This window comes from Struthio camelus, chromosome 6 (assembly GCF_040807025.1).
Source record: "Struthio camelus isolate bStrCam1 chromosome 6, bStrCam1.hap1, whole genome shotgun sequence".
Taxonomy (NCBI): domain Eukaryota; kingdom Metazoa; phylum Chordata; class Aves; order Struthioniformes; family Struthionidae; genus Struthio; species Struthio camelus.
In genome coordinates, this window is record NC_090947.1 from 2,513,134 (window position 1) to 2,531,023 (window position 17,890).

General features: G+C 42.3%; 1 protein-coding gene across 17 annotated transcripts in view; it reads right to left on the minus strand.

Annotated features, from left to right (window-relative positions):
• HDAC4 (histone deacetylase 4) overlaps positions 1–17,890 on the minus strand; it is a 293,162-nt gene that overhangs the window by 13,821 nt on the left and 261,451 nt on the right. For all 17 annotated transcript variants that reach the window (XM_068947757.1, XM_068947754.1, XM_068947760.1 and 14 more), the window contains 6 exons: positions 16,599–16,706; positions 15,989–16,044; positions 14,790–14,877; positions 13,630–13,749; positions 10,670–10,767; positions 468–586 (listed from right to left, as the gene is read on the minus strand). In XM_068947757.1, the coding sequence (XP_068803858.1) occupies positions 468–586; positions 10,670–10,767; positions 13,630–13,749; positions 14,790–14,877; positions 15,989–16,044; positions 16,599–16,706 (589 nt within the window). The remainder of the gene's footprint in view (positions 1–467; positions 587–10,669; positions 10,768–13,629; positions 13,750–14,789; positions 14,878–15,988; positions 16,045–16,598; positions 16,707–17,890) is intronic.

Sequence of the window (17,890 nt, forward strand, 5' to 3'; positions counted from 1 at the left end):
TTCTTGTGAGCCCATATGATTGTTTCAAAGTTGGGGAAGAAAATGTTCAGCTCCAATTTTAGTAAAACATCCTGGAGAAAGAAACAGACATCTACGAATATTCAGACTAGGATATGCTGTTTAAATCTGGCATTTCCTCTTTCTTCAATTTTGCATTCGAACAAACATGCACTTTTTCTTATTTAGCGGCTATCTTCCGCAGAGATTCCACTGCAGAAGACTTCAGAATTTACTTTCTTTTGAAGTGAAAAACACACTGCTCCAAGACAAGAAAGACTTCAGCCAAGTCAAAGTGCAGTGCCAAAACACGTGGAAACACGCAGAAAAATTCTGAAAACTGTCATTGAAATCAAAGGCTTGAAGGTAGATACCAAAGAGGTTAAAAACTGGAAATAGTCTACTGAAGCCCCTGGGACAGCAATTTACACCAATTTGGAATCCTTGCTGGTTGTAAAGCCACAACTTACATTTCGCTGATAGATTATATCCTCCGAGAGGTGTAGGATGGCCCTCCACTGCATCAAAACCAGACGATACCAGCACAACATCTGGGGCAAATTCGTTGGCAATGGGCATTACTACCGTTCTGCAACAAAAAATTATCAGCAGCAGATACATTACTTTGGCTCTTCAATGAAAAAAGGAACACTTAAACCTTGCGCAAACCTAAGCCTTTAAGCCTGAATCTTGGGCAAACTCTTACAAAACCCAGTATTTTTATTCCACAGGAGCAAAACCCATTTCCTCGTTCCTTAGAAGATGAGAACTTGGCTGCCCAGCTATCACGTCATTTTTTGGGTGTGGCCCATTATTTCCACCATTAACAGCCTGACATTGGAACCAGGGAAATAACCTGCCATACATGACGGTTTCTGTTTGTGGTCATGTCTTGCTTCTCAGACATGGTCAACCAGAGCAAAGAAGGCACAAGCAGAAAGGTGCAGGGCAGCTGGCACAGACTGCAAAGCCACCTGGAAAACCTGTCATCTAAATACCTCAGTGGGGGGAACTTGTCTTCCAGCAGCAGCACTGTGCTCCTTCTAAATATCTGCAAAGGCACTTATTTTTTCCACACTGCACTTTTCATTAACCATAATTAAAGGCTGGAGAGGTCACAGTGTGCACAAGCACTCCCTGGTGTATGGCTGTGTGTGGCTGGTGAGGGCAGGCAACATCGCAGTGCAAGGCCTGGTCTCCACCAGACTGAGCGGTCTCCCACTGAGTTGGCCCAAAAACACTGAGAGCGGGCAGGATCATATGGTTATCACACTCAGTAAATTATCTGCTCAGGCAAAAGGAAACTTTAATATGCAAATACCCCACCCAAATACACCTTACAGAATTCTATTTCCTGTCCCTCTTGCTTTTGGTGTCCTCTGAAAAACAGGTCGAATTCCTTAGCATCTGTAAACTAATGTCTGTTAAGAATCACAGAATGGTTGAGGTTGGAAGAGACCTCTGGAGATCATCTCGTCCAACCTCCCTGCTCCAGCACATTGCCCATCCAAGTGGTTTTGAATATCTCCAGCAAAGGAGACTCCACCACCTCTCTGGGCAACCTCTTCCAGTGCTCTGTCACCCTCTCAGTCAAGAAGTCTTTCCTCCTGTTCAGATGGAACTTCCTGTGGTTCAGTTTGTGCCCGTTGCCTCTTGTCCTGTTGCAGGGCACCACAGAGAAGAGTCTGGCCCCATCCTCTTGACACTCCCCCTTCAGACACTTGTAGACATTGATGAGATTGCCTCTCAGCTTTCTCTTCTCCAGGCTGAACAGGCCCAGCTCTCGCAGCCTTTCCTCACAGGAGAGATGCTCCAGTCCCCTCATCATCTTTGTAGCCCTCTGCTGGACTCTCCCCAGGAGTGCCATGTCTCTCTTGGACTGGGGAGCCCAGAAGTGGACACAGTACTCCAGAGGTGAGGCCTCCCCAGGGCTGAGGAGAGGGGCAGGATCACCTCCCTCCACCTGCTGGCAACACTCTGCCTAATGCACCCCAGGCTCCCATGGGCCTTCTTGGCCACAAGGACACATTGCTGACTCATGCTTAACTGGTTGTCCACCAGGACTCCCAGGCCCTTCTCTGCAGAGCTGCTTTCCAGCAGGTCAACCCCCAGCCTGTACTGCTGCATGGGGTTATTCCTCCCTAGGTGCAAGACTCTGCTCTTCCCTTTCTGGAACTTCAGGAGGTTCCTCTCCGCCCACCTCTCCAGCCTACAGAGATCCCTCTGAATGGCAGCACAGCCTTCTCGTGTGTCAGCCATTCCCCCCAGTTTAGTATCATCAGCAAACTTGCTGAGGGTGCACTCTGTCCCTTCCTCCAGGTCCTTGATGAATAAGTTGAACAAGACTGGACCCAGAAATGACCCCTGGGGGACACCACTAGCCACAGGCCTCCAACTTGACTCTGCGCCATTCACCACAACCCTCGGAGCTCGGCCATCCAGCCAGTTCTCCATCCACCTCACTCTCCACTCGTCTAGCCCACACTTCCTGAGTTTACCTAGGAGGATGTGATGGGAGACAGTGTCAAAAACCTTGCTGAAGTCCAGGTAGACAACATCCACTGCTCTCCCCTCATCTACCCAGCCAGTCACCCCATCCGAGAAGGCTATCAGATTGGTCAAGCATGATTTCCCTTTGGGGAATCCATGCCGACAAGGCTGGCATTCAAATGAAATAAGAGGTCTATCTTTGTGGTTTCTCAGCAAAAGGCATTTTCACAACGATTTCTCTCTTCAGTCTACTCAGTTTCTTTTCAAAAGTCTACATAAGGTTGCAAACATCCCATTTCCAAAGTCAAGATGCCAGCTAAGCAAAAATGAAAAGTTCAGCAGAGTAATTGCTTCTTCATCTAGAGCAAACACAGTGGAACTGAAATTACAGCAATACAAAATTTCAAAGGAACAGAGTTTCTTAATAAACATGATACAGATGCACACAATCCCTTCTGATTAAGAAAGCCTATAGCAAGCATTTTTGGATGAATACCTTCTTTTGAATGCAGTTTATACCAGGGGTACACGCATTCAGGGGGCTGAAAATTGCTTTGAGTTGTTATGATGAGGCAATGATAACAGCAGGAAATGGTGGAAAAGCAAGGAGATGTATTAAGTTAAAAGTCTCCAACTCAAGCCCCTTTATATAAAGTAATGTTTTCCAAATGAACTTCTTCTCTTATAAATGTACCGACTGATTTATAGAAACATCTCTCCAAACCTAAATAGCTGCTGTAAGATTAGGGAAAACTGAACATCATCATCCCCTTTCTGGTACTGAAAAGTAGCATTCTCTTGTTCCCTATCTTAGGAACAGTTACTGGCAAGGATAACTTTCCAAAGCATGAATTCGAGTAGCATCAAATCCGTCAAACAGTTTCTAAAAGTACAGCTGAACACAGTTCCTATTCTCTAGTCTAAGCAGGTGGGGATGCCAAGGCACATCAGCTCAAACGGAGCTCTGGTTGAGGCACTGAAAAATAATTCTAACTTAAATTTTTTGGCAACAGATTGCCATGCTAATCTAACAGCTAATCTAACAGCCTCCTGCCTTCTTCCTGCTGGCCACTCTGCAGTACACACAGGCATGTAAACATATGAAAGGAACAATCTTATTTTCTTTTTCAGAATTCTGTTTAGTAAAACTTACACACATTTAAGTAGAAACCACCTCATTCACAGAGGACTTAAGCAGCAGTTCTGAAGCAAGTGCATGTGGCAAAGGGTTTTTTCTGCACTTTGAAGTACTGCTGAGCTATTTCATTTCTAACCAAAGTAAAACTGCTAAAATCATCAGATTTTTTTTCCAGACGAGGTTATGATACCATGGGAGTGGCTAGCACCTCAACTGCTGTGTGGTATCACCCTAATCCACGTCGCAGAGCAAACCAAAATCAACATCCTGGCGTTGTGTGCACTAGCTATCAGAGTCGAACAACCAATGCAACTACTAATCAATCTGTGTATCTCTCTCTACATATGTATATTTTCCATGGAATAGCTCATCTGGCTGACACCCAAACGCTAACACACCCGAAGCATATGAAACAGCAGTGCACAGCAGGTGAGCAATGTGAACGACTGACAGGGTGCAGTGATGGTTTGCAGACGCTGCCTGTATGAATGACAACAGCTAGAAGATACCCTCTAGTGGCACAGAGAATACACAGGCAACCTCAACAATTCAAGGTGAAACTTGTCCTTATAAATTTTAAGGGAGAAAAAGCAGCGGCTGCTCGTTAAAAGGAAATCAATGGGTATTTGACAAGAGCTGGAGCAAGCTGTTTTGAGGTTTTCTCCAGAACAGAAAGGGTGACTGTACAGCACCCCACCAAGTGGCTACTCCTGTACTCCTGTATCTGTCTTCATTTCCAAGCGATTATTAACAGTGCTCAGTAGCCAGAGTAAATTTCAGAATGATTATCTGATCCCCCTCACTAATTTAAGATACATGAGGTCCCCTGGTTCTCCTGTCCCCAAAGGGCCAGTCACAGGATGGACAGCATCTGTCCCCATGGGATGGGGGCACTGCATGCAAAATCCTAGACAGAGGCTTCTCAACCTTCACCTTTGAGTCTGGAGGACCCAGGAGTCAGCAGGCAGCTGAAACTCGGAGGGAAAAGCGTTAAGATCTCATTGTCAGAACTAACAGGCTAACGATGCTTTCTGGTACGCTATCAGAAATCCTTCTCACAGAGTCAAATCCGGACTTGAACCCTTTCCTTCTTTTGTGACTCTCAAAGTCTGCTCCTTCTTTTGAGTTTCTCCTATTTCTAGTATTAGGCCAGGACCCAAAAGCCACAATCCCAAATGTATTTGATACTTGCCAAACACATAAGCATCTATGTCTTTGGTCTTAAAACTTTAGGTCTGAATCAACGGTGATATGGAGCGCATGGATGGAATGCTGCAGTGAGCCCCACATCCGCATCAAGTCCAGCAGGGCATCTCAGGAGTGTGAGGCTTCGTTTATGTGATCCGATAGGAGCACTGGGCCCAGGAAGCTGCTTCACGCAGCCTCGCTTGGACTGCAGGAACCACGCTGCGTTTTTTGAAGTCAGCAACATACGATAGTCTTTTGAGATCTTATAACTTCCTCAACCTTTTTTCTAATTGTGAAAAAAAGTGAAAGTCCCATGTGAAATTTTCAGCCTCAGGCAGCTGAAAGTCCAAATGAACTGGTTTTGAATGAGGTATTTCTGAGATTTCATCTGTGGGTAGAATTTCAGACACATCTAAGTCTTTCAGATTTTACTTTTTCTCAAGCATGGAAAAAAAACATTCTTCTCACTCAAATCTGCCACAATAAAGTTGAATCCCTGAGAGAAAACAATTACATTGCAAAGGATCCTATGACTTTGCCCTGATGATCATACTACAAAAAAGCCACTAACTGAAATTACTGTCAAGAAGGTGACCTGGTTTCTATGGAAATGGGTCCTTCAACTAATGGCTAGAGTAACTACAAAGTTCCTGACTGAAGAATTAAAAGTTATACAACACTGAATATTATTTCCAGCCATGCTGACTTATTAAAAAACAGGGGTTAGTTACACCTTTAAAATTCCTAGGATTTCAGCTGGGTGGGGCTGTTGTTTTGTTTTCTTAAAATAAATCACATCCTTTCAGTTAACTTAAAATACAGCTAGGCTGAACAGCTACACATTAGTTAATACCGACAGCTACAAAAAGTAAAAACTACTGACCATGTTGTGCAATTAGTTGGGGGAAAATACAGTTTTATACGTATTTGCTAGAAGATTGAGTATCTTTTAGTCTTTTAATAGCCAATTCACCAACTAAAATGCTTAATAAATGCAAAGTCGATGAAATAGTTCTACAGAAGGTTTTTTTTTTTTTCTGTTGAATGTTCAGTTCCAGTGAGTAAGTCAAAATGAAATTTAAAAGGCTGAGCACTTTAAAAACCCTTTCCCCACTGTTTCCCATATATAACAAAACATTACCCGCTGCTCCTAAGGCTAATCGGTCTCCTGAAGACTCTACTCCCTGTTTCTAGAAACAGTCATCTCCACGGTCATTTCCTATGTCAAAACGGATTAGGAACTTGGGCACAAAATGAGCATCGGAGAGCGTGAAATCTGAAATACAGAGACAACGACTCCAGGCAAAACATGGTCAGCTCCCCCTCACCCTTCCTTACTTCTGAAATGTTTTATGGATGGAAGGAAAAAAACAACCTCCCTCCCTGAAACTTGGCTTCCAAACTCATTTAACACTTTCGACACTGTCTGAGAAATTCAGGAGGAGGAGGGAGCTTTCAATCTACAGTCCTGGTTTCCCTTCTATTTTAGGAGGTTCAGATAAAAGTACAACTAACATGAAATCAAGCTGTATGAGAGATTAAAACTGTGCAAGAGACAGGGGTAGGAAAAAAATCAGATGAAATAATGCAACTTCTAGAATCATCAGGTATACTTTCGTACAGTAAAATCAGAGGAAAACTCATGTGCGTAATGCAATGTAATTTCACTATGTAATTGCTGTTCTCTTGTAATAAGGAACTAACCTCAGTCTTCACATTTTTCTGCAGGTCTCCTAGCCAGGTTCGCATAGCACACTCTTACATAATGCTTGAAAAACGTCACGAGAATTTATAGAAGCCGACATTACTTCTTCTTGTGCAACAAGCTAGGAAACAGCAGGCTCTGGTAACAACTAAATTTTACAATTGCTTGTTTCTATAACTACAGAATAACAGCAATGAATGCCAACGAAGGTTTGGTGATTTAGGGACCTCCTAAATTCTATGTCACGCACTCGTGCTTAATGCATTGCCACACAATCTGTGAAATCTGTATTGCCCACATACTTTGGTGGTGACTTCAGCCGTGGAACATTCAATCAGCAGAACGGTCAGCAAAATCATAACGTGCTGCCATCTAGGGCAGGCATAGCTGCAGTTATCCTACCATGGAGGAGCGCCAAGCTCTCAGCAAGATCCCCAAGCGGTTCTGTCAGGCTGAACATCTATTAGCGATTGGGGTGACTCCACCCTGCTTCCCCCCAAAGATACCGATAGTGATATCACCCCAGTTTCCAAACAGGCCAAAATACGCTTTTTCTGCAGCCTGGTGATTTCAGTTCTCACTTACGATGACAATAAGCGGCGAAGCGCAAGGCAAGGCTGCTCCACTGAGCATTTTTAACTCTCGGTCGCACTTTTGAAAAGGCTCAGCGTTATTAATGGACATCCAATGCAACATTTTAGTGTAAATATGGGTATGCTAACAATCTTAGAAGAAATTCTCAGGAGGAAATCTTCGACATAAGTTATTGTTCTTTCTTTGGGAAGAGAAAAAAACGGCACTGTTTGAAACAGGTTCTCAATACGGGGAAGATAAATTTCATTTGGATTCATTTATTCACTCATCAGCAGACCAATTTATGAGGCCAATTATCTCAGCTGTTATTTCATTAGAGCACATGCTTTTATCAAATCCATATAGTAGTTCACCCTGAAAGAGAATAAAAAATGAAAAGCATGCTGCATATTTTTTCTTCCAGTATCTTATGTATTTTACACAGAGGGACGGCTTTCTTCCCTAAAAGCAGACAAGCACGCTAAGAGTTAAGGCTTAAAAAAAAAAGTATATCAGTATCTTTGCCTAGCTCAAAGGATTTCCACTGATTCCTCTACAGACTTCAAAGCCTCACAGTTTGGCATTTGGACTGGTTTGAATTAAAGCTCAGTTCTCCACTGTGAGTTTCCAAGTTCATGGTGAAAATGCCTCCTGCTTCTGGAGTTCATTATGACCAATTTTCTTATCTTTTCTTCATCTTAGGTTTGATCCCCAGCAAATGCAACGTGGCATTCGATGGGGTGGAATAACAAGGTGCTGCCTTGAAGGCATGCATTGTCTCATGGGGCTAGCACAAGAAAAGAGTTAAAAAAGGATATACGACCCATTCCCTTCACTTTCTAACTCTCGGGGGACTATAAATTGTAAACTTCAAAGCATTATTTTACATTAAAATCAATAAAAAGATTCAGGAAAAATGTTTTTCAAAGAATCTGGTTAAGATTTAAAAAGGTCACTTGATAATGTATTATCATGAACAAACTTGGCATGAGATTAAAAAAGCTTCCAATTTAACTTACTGACTGAAGGTGTGCACAATGGGGAGAGAACGGGAGGTGCTACCTATAAGGATGGGTCACAAGTAACTCGCTTCTCATAACCCTGGCAAAATAAGAGCTACGACTAGCTACAACACACGGTCCTCGAAGAGCTGTTATCCCTGGGCAAAAAGACACCAACATCTATTAAGGAGTGGCTGGCAAAGTTCTTATTACATTTGTAGGCTGCGCTGAACAATTTTCCAGGAGCCTAGAAACTAAATTAACATTTAATAGCAAGTATGTCACTCAGTTGAGAGTCGCGCATTTCTTTCTCCAATGGAGAGATCAGTCTTGTTGGCTGCTGGGATAAACAGACTTCCACTTTGGACTAAAGTACTTGCTTTCCCATAACAGCAATAAAACATCAAGATAAATGACAGTTATTTGACTATATATTATTTTAAATTGTATACATTGTTTGAAGGCACTGTAATGGCATACTGAAAAGTAAAAGCTCTTTTTGCTCAGTATAACGTTACAATAAAAAGCATACACAGAGTGAAGACCAAAAAATAACGCTCTTCTCCTAGATTTAATGCATGCAATGCTATTTCAAGAAGTCAAAACTCCACCTGGGTATTCGCAGAAATTTGCATCCAATGTTTTGGCAAGTGTATGTCTCCCTAAATTTATGCAGAGCGTTCGCCAGAAGCGCACTAAATTCATTTGAAGATAGAAAATCAGGGAATTATATTTTTGTTCTCCTTGGAAAGAACAGAGAGAGGAAAGGGCGGTCTCACATAGGCCTCTAGTCACTACTATATTACTTAAAATTTCTCCTCTAACCCAGAAAGGTTTGCATTCATTTCACTTTTCTGTTATGCTGCTTCCACAGTAACTTTTAATACCATCCTTTTCCTGTTCTTGGCAGGTCTGGGAGGCAAATGCATTACTCTAGGCTTCCAATAAGTTCCAAAACCACCAGTCATGTACAGTCACCTTATTTGAGCTATTCCCTTGCTGTTCAGCAGTGCATCAAATCTTTGTGATAGTCCCAGAAACTTGCTGCTGGACAAGAACTCTCTTTGCTGCAGGAAAAAAATGCAGTGTTGCGCACCTCTAGCTGCGAGACAATGGCCTCAGCTATTTTCTGCCAGGCCCAATTTAGGCAGTTTCAAGCTTTTTTTTTTTAAGCTGCCAGAGAAGAGCAAAAATAATGATGGCAAGGAAAAAGGAGAGACTATTTTAAAGACAAGGAGTGTTAAGGTAGAAGAATCATTTCCACAGGTTCAGAAGATCAACACTACTATGGAGGCATTTATCACTGGATCTCCGTTAATGTAATTATTTTGCCCATTAGATGCTCAGAGCAGTGAGAAAACGCACCACCCATACTCTTGCAATGCTCCTGTAGGGACGCTGGTCAGGATGGCCAGGACTGTTAGGCACATGGCTGTGGGTCAGCTAACAGAAAAAAACTGCATTTTGATTCCCACACCTCTTTCAATCACGTTGATAGGTGGAGGAAAGCAAGGATCAGCTCAGGCAATTAATTATTCTCTACCATCCTGAGGTTTCCTGTGCCTGCATGAGCTGGACCACTATGATGGGGTCAGTGGGACATGCATATGGCATGTCCTGACAAGCGGCTTCACCTCCTACTTCGTGCAGAGACTCAGTGAACAACCGACTCTCCAGAGCACGCTTAAATACGCTCATAAAACAACCAAGCGCAGTGGTTTACATCTGATGGTACTGTTACTGCTAATCAAGGAAGATATCCCCCAAATATATTAATTAAACTCTACAGCTTTGCCTACCTTCACTCACACTCTTAACAGAGAGTGATGAGTAACATTTGTTTAATATAGGATTACATTTGCATTCATAACATGCAACATGCTGCTTCTGAGGAGAAACCAGAATCCAGTAAAAAAGAAAAAAACCAAAAAACACAAAAGTCAATAATTTTTTTCCAGTTGCTTAGAATGATCACATCTGATATTTTGGGTGAATAATAATAAAAAATAAAGCTTATCAAAACAAGCCCAAGTGCCTCTGCCAGCCTCACTTCGGAACTCTGCCTGAGTGAAGCGGGGAGGAGTCATGAGCAATGACAAACTCATGATCACTCAGATGTCTAATATCACTTTGTGTATCGCCATAAGGATGTCTCAGGCCTTGGGCTAGCCGCACTCCGAAACTCTAACTTATAACAACCTGTTGACAAGTTTTTCTGGGTCCACCCCCCTGTCCATTTCCTCATGCATAGAAATATTCACCACAATGAGCCAGAACGATTTTTTGCCAACAACAGAAGAGCTTATTCATATCAGTAGACTTTGAATTTTTGCATCGATCAGTGCTGAGCAGTAAGTATATGTCAGTCACTGAATACCCTAATGCCACCCATTTCTTCCAGCCAGAAAAATTCTGTTTAATAATTCTGCTTTATTCCACATGGCGCTCAAAAAATAACTGCAGCTCTACGAAAATCTTATTCCTTAATTTAGTAAGGGAGAAACTCAAGATTCAGAAAGATCGCACAAGAAATTCAGTTTCAGTGGAAAAGATGTTAGAAGAAGTCTTCAATATTACCTGAAAGCAGTTAAGTATTCTGTATCTCCCATCGGTGGATCAAGGCCACCAGTAAAGGCCATGTTAACATTGAAACCAACTCCTGCTCCTGTGCCAACCTGGAAAAGGGAAACAATACTTTTAACTACACATATGGAAACTGCTAATTCTGGCAACACATCTTTGATATCTTTCTATTCATTCAGCTAAATATGGATTTTGATTCAATAACTTGGTGTGGTAATTTTTCCCTCTAGAGTACTTCAGTTCCCAAAGCAAGAGTAAAATTAAAGCTCCTATATGCTCCTGCGTGCTCTGATCTCGATGGGAGCTGTGGACAGCCAGCATTTGCTAGTTGCCCGAGAAAAAAAAAAAAAAAAACATCATTAATACAGGTCCTTTTCCTCTTTTGCACAAGAGGGCATTTCACGTGATACCTCATGGAATTAATTCCTTTCCAGTTTTATTCTGAAGGGTATTTCATATGCATTCTATTTCCTGGTGGTGGTGGTGGTGGGGGGGGAATCCTACAATTTTAATCAGAGTGAGTACCCCCTCTGCTGGGGAAAAGTATCATTCACAAAGAACAGATTTTTGCTGACCAAAGGGACATGGCGGGTGGCGTATGTAAAACCATCCCATCTTAGCATGATAGCAGAGGAAGGTGGCAGAGAGGAAGAAACCGGGGGGGGGGGGGGGGGGGGGATGAGGAGTGGAGGGGTTACAGCAACTCCTGTGCCAACGCACAAGGCCATCCTTTGCTCGTTCACGGTCAACCCCAAATGCCTGTATTCAGTGCCTTTGTCAACCAGGGTCTTGTCTGCTGTGTGGCAGCAGTATCTGAGGGATAACTAAGGACTGCCTGCTGCCAGTGGGCCTGCTTGTATCTCTGGGACAGGGATCTGCACTCTTCCAGAATATTTTTTTTTGGTAGGCGTCTGTGTATGAAAAAAAAATTTTTGAAAAACTCTAATTGTGTTATACGATACACAGCCAGATAATCCAGGCTAGATAAAGCTGCAGCGCTTCTGTTTCAGATCCTTTTTTCTCTATTGCAGTAAATATCACTGGTGGAAAACCACAGTGCTTTTATCCCTCTGCACTGGGTTATTTAGTCATCTGTGGCTTGAATTTAATTTATTTGGTAGTCTTTGTTTTATTCAGTCTAGAATAGCACATACCCTCTAAAAATTACTATAAATGGTATATATGGAGTGGATAATTTAGTCCAGTATTTCCTTACAATACTAGAAATTTTGTAAGCCCGTTATTAATTTCAAGGGTTAGCGAAAAAGCGGGTCTCAGAGAAGTCTAAGACCTCACGTCCTTTGTATAGTCTAAAGCAGAAGTTAAGCCCACTGCCAAGAGCTGCAGTCCATTCATTACAACAGTAGTGCACAAATAGGGTAACAAAGACGTATTACATTACATTAAAGTTTCTTTAGAAATCTAAATGGAAACATCAATGTTTGCTGAATGGGAAAATGCAAAATTGATAGGGCAAGAATTCTAAGACTTTTCAGATTTAATCTAGAGCATTTCAGGGTAAATAAAATGCAGCATTTCATAATTTCCCGCTGATAAGCCACATATGAAGGATGACAACTGGATATCTATTAGGAAGGAAACACTTTTAATTCAAATTTAAGCCAAAACTACAGCTGAAATGAAAGCCCTATACATCATGGAAGATTTTTCTGATTATATCATTCAAATACTGATCGTTTCTATGCTCTCTACTTGCAGTTTCCTGCATTATTTTTCCCCACCTCACTTGCCTGGCAGAACTCATTCACCAACTTCTGTGAGGGAGGAATGATAAATGCCATGAGAGAAAACTGAAGGAAAGGTCCCCACGCTCTCTGAGTTAGCAGCAAATGTCTTCTGTGAGGCCACTATAATACACCAAATAGCACTGTTTTAACGAGTTCCACTCACAGCACGGCTGGAAATGAGTGCCTATAGGGTCCTGGGTAAAGAATGATTTCAAGTCTCTTTATTATAAGTAGGGCAAATTAGTGCGGCAGCTAGTTTACAACAGAGCACGCTGTCCAGGCTGATTATGTTTTTTTAGTAAACAACCCACAAGCCAGAAGGGATTTCCTTCATAACAGTCTGAACAAAGGCTCTCCATCACAGAAAAGGAGAAATATGCACAGGTATACTTTCAAACGACAGCGCTAAGCTCATTCTTCAACGACAGCATATTGGCTGCCAACCTAGAATGAAAGAAAGGATGTGACTAAAGCACAAGAGTCCGTCTGAAGGGCCCAGGAGAAAAAATGCTTCTATTGTAATTTGCACAGCCTTTCTTTCTGTAGCGGGGAAACCACCAGTAACTGTTGGGTTTTGTCCCACGACATGACTGACTCAAGCTAAAATTCCAATATCCAGACTGCTAAAGCTGAATGCAGCACGCTCACTGTGAGCAACAGTCTAGCGGGGACAAGGGAGGAGGTGACGAGTTCCAAGATCGTGCCAGGAAACCCAAGCACTACAGTGCAGTGCTGGTGGCACAGCCGTGGACAACCTGTTCCTCTCCCATCTAACAAAACGCTTATGCCTCGCTTTGGGGAAGGCCTGAAAAGTACACAAAGTCCTGTTCTTCAGGGAAGAAAACGCTGTCTGTGACAGCTGGCAAAGAGGTCCTTTGGAACAGGTTGTCCCATAAGGGCTTGAGCGTCTAACTACATGAATTAAGTTTTTGATTGTTTGCCAAGAGATTTCCCTTTCCTGACAGCCTGCAGCAGCAGGACACAACGCACACAGCTGTTAGGACTTGGACAGGAACACACAGAAAAACACAAAACCGGACATCAGGTTCTGGGAGAGGTGCTAACAAGCACAACCTTCGGTATGGTGGCACAAACTCCTCTGCAGCTTTGCCCAGCAGAGGCCACCTCCATCACAACCACGAGCAGTTCCAGTCAGACACAGCAACATGTTGCAAACGTAGATGCTATGTTGATCCATGTTCTTACCTCATCAGGAGCACCACTGCCCGGGAAGAAGTTCCCATCATCATAGCGATGTAGTGAAATATAAAGAACATTAGGATCATTGTAGAAAGCTTGTTGAGTACCATTTCCGTGGTGTACATCCTTCAGGGACAGAGATTGTATTATATGAGGAAGGTTAATACCTTAGTAACAACACAGATTAAAGCCATCAGCTTGGGATTTGGAGGGTTTTGCTTTGTTCTGTTATGGTTTCTTGGGCTTCTCTGATCTCACTGAAGCAGTTTATTGCAAATGAGAGTAATCTGCATTGCACAGCTGGCTTTGTGTTATACTTTCCGTTTAACAAAACAGAATAAATAGGAGTAAACACAATCTCAAGCATATATCAAAACTGATGACAAGATTCATTTTCTTGGAGAGAACTGGATTGATAAACAATCTTGTAGGACAAGGGGAAGGAAGGGCTATGTCAGTTACCCCAATTTTGTGTTTTTAATCAGTCTGTCTGTAGGGTGAACACTGAAGCAAGTCCCAGGAAATTTCTCAGGTTGGGCCCATCTGGGTTAAACAACACAAACTCACTGCTCAGATCCTCTACTGCATTGCTGCTCAGTGCACAAATACATCACAGGGGACGGTTATTCAAAATGCCCCTCCTTTCTGACATGAAAAACAGTCAGTGGGAAGTGAGGAAAATGATGCCCATCTACTACATCAAAAAGAAAAATACTTCCATTTTAACTTGTGAGTCTGGTCCATGGAAGAGTTGTGGCAATCTAATCAAAACTCTTAGGTGACCCAAGTGCTCAAATGCCTTCACAGCCATTTCTTTCTTTTTTTTTTTTTTGGAGAAAATACCACCGCAGTTGACAGAATTATCCATCCTCGCAACTGTGTTATGGTCTTGCTGTAGAAGGTAGCTAGTTATTCAGAATTGCATAGAACTGGGGAGGGGAGTAAGAGTACAATAAAAATTCTATTTCTGTTCTGAAACCTATGCACCCCTTAAGAAATCTCTTATTAAAAAATAAAACAGAAAGGAATTTTGGCTTACAGACCACAGACAACATTTTTTTCACTGACTTACAAAGCCTGGACCGGCTTTGCAAGCAAACTCAAAAAATAAAGAAAAACTTCTATCTATCTGATCTCTTCATAGGTAAGAATCAAAGTTTACTCACCCAGTCCACTATAAGAATTTTGCTAACGTTCAGTCTTTGCTGGAGCAGCTTGGCTGCAATTGCCACAGAGTTAAAATAGCAGAAACCCCTGGAGGTGATGAGAGGGAGGAGAAAAAGACAGAGAGAAAAAAAGAAGTGTTAATTATAGGTTTGCCTTAGTCCCAGTACATCTATCATCCAAGACATAACACAGTAGGAAGAAATTTCCACTGCTTTCACTCGTCTTTCCCCCTCTGTAAGATGCATGTGTGTTCAATTAGAAACACAAAACAGCCATACAGCAGCAGGTGTCTTGCAATCTCTCAGGAAACGGGGACCGTTTTACGCTTTGCAAACCCCTCCACGATGCTGCTCAATGCAAACTGCCCAGTGGGTGCTTAGCAGCCCCCCCAGTGCTCGTATGGGGGGCTAAGGGAACAGGGGTAATGGGGGAAGAATGCAGAAAAGGAAAAAGAAGGGAAAGGATCAATAGCTGAAGTGGTATGTTGCCACGTGCATCATCGGAAATGGAGCGGTCCGGCTGAGAGGTCTCGAAATGCTGCGCTGAGGGGAATCCTGCAGAAAGCACTCGGATCTGGGACCAAAGCACCAAAGGCTCCACGAATCAGTCACAAAGCCAATGACATGAAACTTCAACACCCAATAAGTCACATATAGAAGCCCAATATGATTTGTGTGGGAGGCCTGATGTGAAAACAGCCCAATGGCCAAAACTCTCATATAAACCCTGCTCTACTAAACCCGTGTACCGTGCCTGACTTCAGCTTTTGTTTCATGAAGCCCTCACACTCCAACACCTTCCTAATTCAATGTTTTAATCCCACGACACAAAGTTATGTTTGATATACTAGTATCAGTTGCAGATCCTTGCTTTCCTCACTGTAGAAGAAACATCAATATTTAACTTAAGATAATTCACAAGGGTAAATAAAAGCATCAGGGCTTTTTGAAAGCATGACTGTAATGCAGCTCTTACTAAAATAAATACCTACCCCAAAACACAAAGCAGGATCTTGCCTGCTTCTAGAGGATTGCTAGGAGCTTTGAATCTAATACTTGACTGCAAAACAATCAGCAAGAAACTATAATAAGAATATGTGCAATAATAAATTAACAAACTCCTTTTCTAGTTTATAGCTGTAGATCACATAATAGACAGACATTGAAGCAAGTTAATCAAAGCACACATGCATACTTACATGGGCGTGCTTTCTTCTGCATGGTGACCTGGAGGTCGAACAACAGCAAAGCCATTCTACACAAAAATAAGAGAAGGCAGAAATGAGACAGACAGGAACAGTTATCTCACAGAGACGGATGCAGATTTGCAGCCAGAATTCCTAGTTCTGTTTTGGAATTATTTAGTTGTCCTTGATAGTTTTTCTCATAAGACCATAGCAGTGTATGATGCTCTCTTTTGGAGGAGGGGAAAAAAATCTCCATGAATTTTATGGTAACTGGTTGGTATAGTATTTCCTTCCATTCAGGAAAAAAACCTTCCGAAGGAGGTCACTTAAACGGCAAATTAGCTGGCCCAGCTGAAGGCAACAGCAAGGCCCTCAGATATCACTGGAATAACGATTTCACTTGCTGCTCTGGTTTCTTTCTTCTTTTTAATCAGTGCGTAAGAACATTCACCAGGAGTCTGCTGTTCACTTGCTGATATCCTCAAAGAATTTTATGACTAGAGCCAGATGGTGCCATTAAAATAAAGCTAACTAGAGCTCCTGCAAAACACAGCCATGAACTGAGTTCTGCTGATTCTTCTGCAGAGCCAGTATCAAAGTTAAGTGTTGTTATCATACCAACCTTCAATTCTCCTGTGGCTACTTTAAAAACAAGTTCAATGACACAGCCCACGGCCAGGCGAGCAGCACCAGATGAGTGAACTTCGTTCCAAATTGTGTCACTGTCAACCTAATTGAGACACACAGAAACTACTTTCAGGAACAATAAGGTTAACCAGGAGACGGAGACTCCTGGTTTACAAAGAGATCATTCAAACATGTAAAATGCACACATTCACACAACCGATAGGAACAATGCCAGGCTCGGGAGCCACTACCATCTGAAGGGTGAGTATGCAACAGCGCAGCAGTGCGCAACAGGGCTTTGCCTCCACGCACAAAGGTAGCTGGTAATCGCAATAGCGATGACTGTAATGGCAGAGCTACTGAGTAGCTGGCCAAACAAACGGCACTACAGAGATGACAATTTTCATTAGCTCTGTGGTGCTGAAAGGCCAAAGCTGTAATAGAGATGCAAATCCAGTATCTCAGGCACTGCAAATTGTCTCCTACCACTATTCTTCTAAGAGCACAGTGTCAGTATTGCCCTTTAATTGCTGGAGTAAATCGATCCAAGATGAAATAAAAAGATTTAAAAAAAAATTAAAGCAACCTTATGAAAAAAGAGGAAACAATGAAGAACAATGTTTAACAATGGACATTTAAAAAATGCATGCCCAACTTACTCCTGCCAGATTTATGTTGACAGTAACTTCCCTAGAGAATCATAAGATAAATTCTGCCTCATTAAAGCTAACAACAGACCTTCAACATCTAGGTGCTAACTACAGACATTTACTTAAATGTCAAATATTTGACAGGACCAGGATCAATTTCCCTTAGAAAACGTGCAAATAGACAAAAGGCAAGAAAAGGAAAGGCATTCTTGAGACAATCTTTACTTCATTATTATACGAGATCATGTTCTAATTTAAACAAAAAGCGAGAACTGTTGGCTTTTGCCACATTAATCCCAACAACTGTACAAAGGCAAGATCAGTTTGCAGACACATGATGAAATGCTTGTTCAATTTTTACTACAACTGTGTTGGAACCTGCAAAAGAAAGGGGGAGGAGGGAGATTCCTGGGGGATTGTTTATAGGCTGACTTGCTGCTGGGAAAGCTGCTTTCGATCTCCTTTAAAGCATTCTGATTTGTTTGCATGCCGTCATGAAAGAAAAGTTTATTTTCTCCTTGTCAATCACAGCCTTTGCAAAATCCAGACTACTGGAACTGTCCCATGTCAGGACAGTTTGGCTGCCCAGGAACATCACAGGGTAAGTGTAATATAGCTCAGTGTGAAGGATCACCAG